Source organism: Acyrthosiphon pisum, chromosome X (assembly GCF_005508785.2).
Source record: "Acyrthosiphon pisum isolate AL4f chromosome X, pea_aphid_22Mar2018_4r6ur, whole genome shotgun sequence".
Taxonomy (NCBI): domain Eukaryota; kingdom Metazoa; phylum Arthropoda; class Insecta; order Hemiptera; family Aphididae; genus Acyrthosiphon; species Acyrthosiphon pisum.
In genome coordinates, this window is record NC_042493.1 from 28,595,646 (window position 1) to 28,601,645 (window position 6,000).

Here is a 6,000-nt window from a genome sequence, read left to right on the forward strand (position 1 = left end):
ATTATTATCTAATTTTTATATTATACAGTCTATGGATTAATATATCACTTTTAAAATGGTATGATTTTTTATATTGTGGTATTTTGGACCGTATAGGTTGAGTGTGGCTGATGTTGAGTATTGAAAGACCTGAGTTAAATTAAAAATTGCTTATAATACATTATAAGCTTTGGCCTTTAAGGTTGTTAAAAGTTTAAGCGTGCAAGGGAAATAAGAGTTCACTGTGAAACAGTTTACTTCGACTATATATAAATTATATATATATATATATACACTATACACCACCTGTAATATATAGGTACCTATATATTATATGAGTACTCGAACTTTAACCACCATCTCGGGTATTAATCAAAACTTGTTATCGCGTTTGTCAAAAGTTTAAGGTGTAAAGTTCAACTAAATGTTCCTTTATTATGCTATTTTAAAAAGGATATAACTACCTAAATAATATTAACGATAAAATTGGATATTAGTACCTATATTACATTGAATTGAAGATATTAAATAATAATTTATTAACGGTGGTAAAGCAACTACTTTCTTTGATTTAAAAACAATAGAACTATAATTATTCGTCCAATGTTTACGAACTTTCCATAAACCCATTTAATGTACATATCCGTAAATGTAATAGTAGGTAGGTACCTGACGAAATATAACACATGCATTAGCAAAAACGATAAATTCTCCACGAAATAATTTTTCGGGTACATTTTTTTTAACAGATATATCAAAAATAAAAATAAATAATTTTATAATAATAATTTATTTATTAGGTTTAGAATAGTAGACAATTAATTATAATCTCAATATTTTGTTTGACTATAATTTATATATATTTTTTTTTAAATTAATGAAATATATACTTTAAATTCTTACCGAAAGATGCATAAAAGGTAATTATACTCAAATGATTATCGACGACGTAAATATTATGGTATGTTTTCCTAATATATTCCTATTTTATTTTTATTTAAAATAATGTTTAAACCATCAAGTTTCATTATACGATTTGCACGATCTAGTGCATTTGTTTTAGCTAAAATATATTTGACTTAGTATTTATTTTCCCATGTCCATTTAATTTACTTAATTATTATTGCATTTACTGTTTTCTGAGATAACCAAACATTCAATCTATAATCGTTTGCGTCAGACAAACCTGTTCGTGAGCGTAAAATAAATAATGATGACTAAAATAAATCAATCAAGTAGGTAATCTAATAGATGATATTTTGTATTAATATTTTCATTGTAAATATTTACTAAGAAATGACAATATTGAATCAATATTTTATTGTACCTCTGATAAACCGTAGGTATTAGAATTTACTTCCGTTTAGATCATAACCGCTATGTTGAATTAAAAATACATAATAATAATATGTTAAATATTGATAAACGTAGATTAAATACGTCATAATTTTCTGTAATAAATTTACATACCTAAGTAAATATTATTTATGAATGTAATTAATGTGTGTTTATGTATACATTTTGCTCGGTTAGATGATAATTGTTCACCGTGGATGATATTCGAGTTCATGGCATATGGAGATTTAACCGAAGTTCTGAGAAACAGCAGTGATCAGTTTACAAATTATTCTGCACATTTGCCGAGCTTGGATATAGTAAGTGCTAACAAGTTTGTAAATTATTATGTTTGAAAGTATAAAATTAATCATGGTACCTGTGCTGTCATTAAAATATTTGTATGTGCATACGACATACCTATACTTCTTAAAATTAATACCTAAATACCCAAAAGGATAAAAAAAATATAATATTTTTGTACGCACCTAACTCACAAACAGCATCGAAATTTAGTGATTTTAAAAGTGGTAGGTACACTGTGAAGATGATATAAATGTGGTTTTCTGTAAGACATACATATTGAAATATTAATAGATGTAGGTTTATAAAATCTATTTCAAATAATAAAGTTCTTAGGGTATAGTATAATATTATTTATACAAATTAGGCATAACACTAGAGTTTCATCTCAACTCTTAAGATGGCATTGATGGTTTGTTGATCATAAGTCATATGAGAGTACTGTTGTAGGTACTGAAAGCTGAGTCAGAATCAATTAAAAATATTTAATTCCTATATAATAGTATACATATTTATATTTAACAAATCGAAACCGTATGATTTTAGGATGCACTGTTGGTGATATCATTACAAATATCGTCGGGCATGAAGTACTTGGCGAGTCAGCGGTTCGTCCACAGAGACTTGGCTTGTAGGAATTGTCTAGTCGGCAACAACTTGACTGTGAAAATCGCTGATTTTGGAATGAGCCGGGATATTTACACCTGTGACTATTACAAAGTACGAGGCGACCTAACCACGCGATGAACACGGCGTTAATTTTGACTTCGTCTTTTTCAGGTCGGAGGATCCAGATTGCTTCCCGTAAGGTGGATGTCGCCAGAGAGCGTCGTATATGGGAAATTTACGCTAGAATCTGACGTGTGGTCATTCGGTGTCGTGTTGTGGGAAATTTATTCGCTGGGAAAACAACCGTATTACGGTTATTCGAATGATGAGGTGAGCAATTTACAATGAGGATTATAAATTTATATACAAATTATAATTATTGTTATAATAATAATGAATCGCGTGTAGAGAACGAGAACCATTATTTTCGTCTAATAAGCAAACCAAAAAATTAAGTTATTATAGCGTTTATCCATACATTTACTATTGTAAATGTCGGGACTATAAATTATATTTATATTTATTTTATAGTAATTATAAGTAATATTGTCCAATTGTTTAGTTTCGATTTAATCAAAGGGGCAAAGTTGACATACTCAAAGTAATCGAAATATAGTTAGAGATGTTATATAGTATTAAAAGTTTAATCATTTAAAAAATGTTCGAGCATTAGGTGTGCGATATGGACACACGGCGTTAGTTAGGCAAACCGAACATTACGTAAGCATGGCTCAACAGTCACAATAATACGCTTATAATATAATATTAATATATTATATTGTACGTGCAATGTACATTCTGTATACCTACCATATAAAAAAATATAATAATAATGTTTTCAATTTATTATTATGATCAAAACGGCAATGGAAAAATAAAAGCCAGCAATTTAAACTATAAATCATCATGATCTATAGTATAGAAGAATACATATATTTAATTAAAAACGCAATAACTAAAAATATGTGTTCCAACATATTATTATTACGTATAACGATGAAAAACATAACATTATATCTGTAACTATAAAAATCAAAATTTAAAATCTACGACGCGTTGTCAGTATTTTATGAAACCTACCTCCTTCGAGTTTTAATTGTTATATTGTTACATATAATATGTTGGTTAAATTCAAAATGAAACAACCTACATATATTGCACTAGGATTAGGTTACATCATGACATGTTTCGACGTCAGTGCTTAATTCTCTGTAAAGGTACTGGATTTAACCATCGACCTTAAATGCAATTTTAAATGCTTATTTTGGAATTATAAAACAATCACTCTTTTGCTATTATTTATAAGTTTACGATTATACGTCACTCAAGACGCATGAACAACACGGAATGTATGTTAGTATGCATGTTAGTCGCATAACATTCCATATGATATTCTAAAGAATTAAAATATGTTGTATTGTGTATTTGTATGATTGTATGTAAATATCATACATTAAAGCGATTACACAGTGCCATAGTATGAGCACTGCAAATTTGATTGCACATGTACAGAGTGATTAATTAAGCATATACTCGCCCCCATTTTTCCTTTACTAATAAATGTATTCAAATTATGATTTTCTACTGTAAATACTATGGATAGTAGTACCTACATTAAATACTTTGAAAATTAATACGAGCTCATTTATAAAAAATGTTTGTAAATAATTACTACTTATTCAAGTATACCAGGACAATTTTTTAATATTATAAAATGCTTATAGATTAATATTAAGCCCAATAGTTTTTAAAATAAAAGTAATAACATCCTTTTAAGGTAGGTTCTTAGTATTTAAAGTAGAATATTATTAAATTTCAATTACGTTTTCAGAAAAATCATCTGATTCACCATTTGAATTAAAACATGTAGGTTCAAACCAATATTGTGAACAATTTGATCAAGTCAGTATATTTTGAAAATGTTGTCTTTGACAGTTTGATTACATTTAAAAATTCCAAAAATCAAATTTGAAAACATGTATTATTTAAACATTAAAACCGTTCCGTATATCTATTATTACACACGTACCTATATATTACGTACCTATATTGTACCACACGTACCTATATTGTTATAATTTAACAACTACAGTATATTATATTATTGAGAAGGTATACATTATCATGAATGTTCGAATTTATACTCTCAAACGACTCTCACGACGTCTTTACTAAGCATTGAGTAATTTTGCGATTTTTCAGGTTTTAAAATTGATTCACGATGGCGTGTTATTGGACATACCGATGAACTGCCCTCCTGTTATATGCGTGTTGATGAACGGATGTTGGAAAAGTGACCCCAAGGAACGCTTGCGGTTCATTGACATATACGAACGTTTGAAAAATGTCACCAAACGACCAGAACTGGATAGTCCGTTGCCCAGGCCACCCACCTTGCCGGTGATCGTAGATCATCTGAGCTTGAGAAAAATGCCATCGGAAGAACTTTTGGACGTCGATGATTACCTGAGGCCCGACGAACAGCGTGCCACTGTAGAATACATATTGCCATATCCTACATCATAAATTTTTGTATTGTTCCTTTTGTTATAATATTATTATATTATTATTACGCAAGTCGCTTTTACTCGATAAATTTAATATTCGATTTCTGTTAATTACGTTTTAGATAACTTTAATAGTTTGAATATTTTATAACATTTATCTGCATAATTATTTTTGTACATGCATTTACTGGGATTTTAAGAGATGATCTAGTATGTTTTCGACAAACTAGAGTTTTACATGGATTTTAATAAACAAAAAGTAATATATTTTAATAACTTTGAACACCATTAGTAAATGACATAATATTATGTTGTATTGTAGTTTTAAGAAATACGTCATGTAGTATATTTTTAAATGTTAATAATGATCACAACAATTAATAATGGTAAGTAATCAGTAGTAGCTATTACCATTTTTAGTGAACTGTGCATAATGGTTTTGTTTACTATTACTAAATATTAATATTAAATTAGAATAATAATTTATATTAATAATTTAAATTTATGTAATAAATAATAAGTGATTTTTTTTTTACAATTAATTTAGTCTTTGGACATTTTGTATTGTGTAAATTATAAATTATATCATATTTTACTTTATTTTAGTGTAAAATAAAGTAAACAATTGCGCAGTCACATTATATATTATATATTTTTGTACCAGTTTTAATATATAATAATAATATTACATTATCTTGATTTTGTTAAATCATCATGACATGAATCATCTATTAATCAGTTAGAAATAAAATATATCATCATTTTATTTATTATATTATTGACTATTGTTATTTTATTCATATCTTAATTCAAAACTATTATTATTCTGAGTTTCATATTATATTGTACACTGCTTAACGTTTTAATTTGATATTATTTGCCATAGTTCATCGTTTAATACATATTACAGATTACGGTAACCGATAAGTCAGCATGAAAAAAAACTTAAAGCAATAATATGATTTTGAGTGGATATCAGTTTACTCGAAAATTCTTAATATGTTTATTAACAATTTTTTAACGGAGTTACTCAGCTGTATAGTTTCCCACTACATTCTATCGAAAAACTATGTATTTAAAGTACCGTACGTGTTCAATTTCCAATTTATAGAGGGGTTGAATGGAAATCGTTGAGCTTTTTACCACCAGATAAAATGTAATAAACCCGAAGAAAAAGCACGCATCGTTGAGTGAAACCTGCAATAGCTCCGTTTTGGATCTAAAACAAAAAGGATGCGGAAGAATAAAAATCAGGAAACAAAATAAA

The 6,000-nt window shown here is 27.7% G+C and overlaps 1 protein-coding gene across 2 annotated transcripts in view; it reads left to right on the forward strand.

Annotated features, from left to right (window-relative positions):
* Nucleotides 1-5,506, forward strand: part of LOC100160641 (tyrosine-protein kinase transmembrane receptor Ror) — a 57,286-nt gene extending 51,780 nt beyond the window's left edge. For both annotated transcript variants that reach the window (XM_001944304.5, XM_003245048.4), the window contains exons 7-10: nucleotides 1,513-1,634; nucleotides 2,164-2,337; nucleotides 2,398-2,556; nucleotides 4,429-5,506. In XM_001944304.5, coding sequence (XP_001944339.1) covers nucleotides 1,513-1,634; nucleotides 2,164-2,337; nucleotides 2,398-2,556; nucleotides 4,429-4,752 — 779 coding nt within the window. In that variant the 3' untranslated portion in view covers nucleotides 4,753-5,506. The remainder of the gene's footprint in view (nucleotides 1-1,512; nucleotides 1,635-2,163; nucleotides 2,338-2,397; nucleotides 2,557-4,428) is intronic.
* The last annotated feature ends 494 nt before the right edge of the window (nucleotides 5,507-6,000 follow it).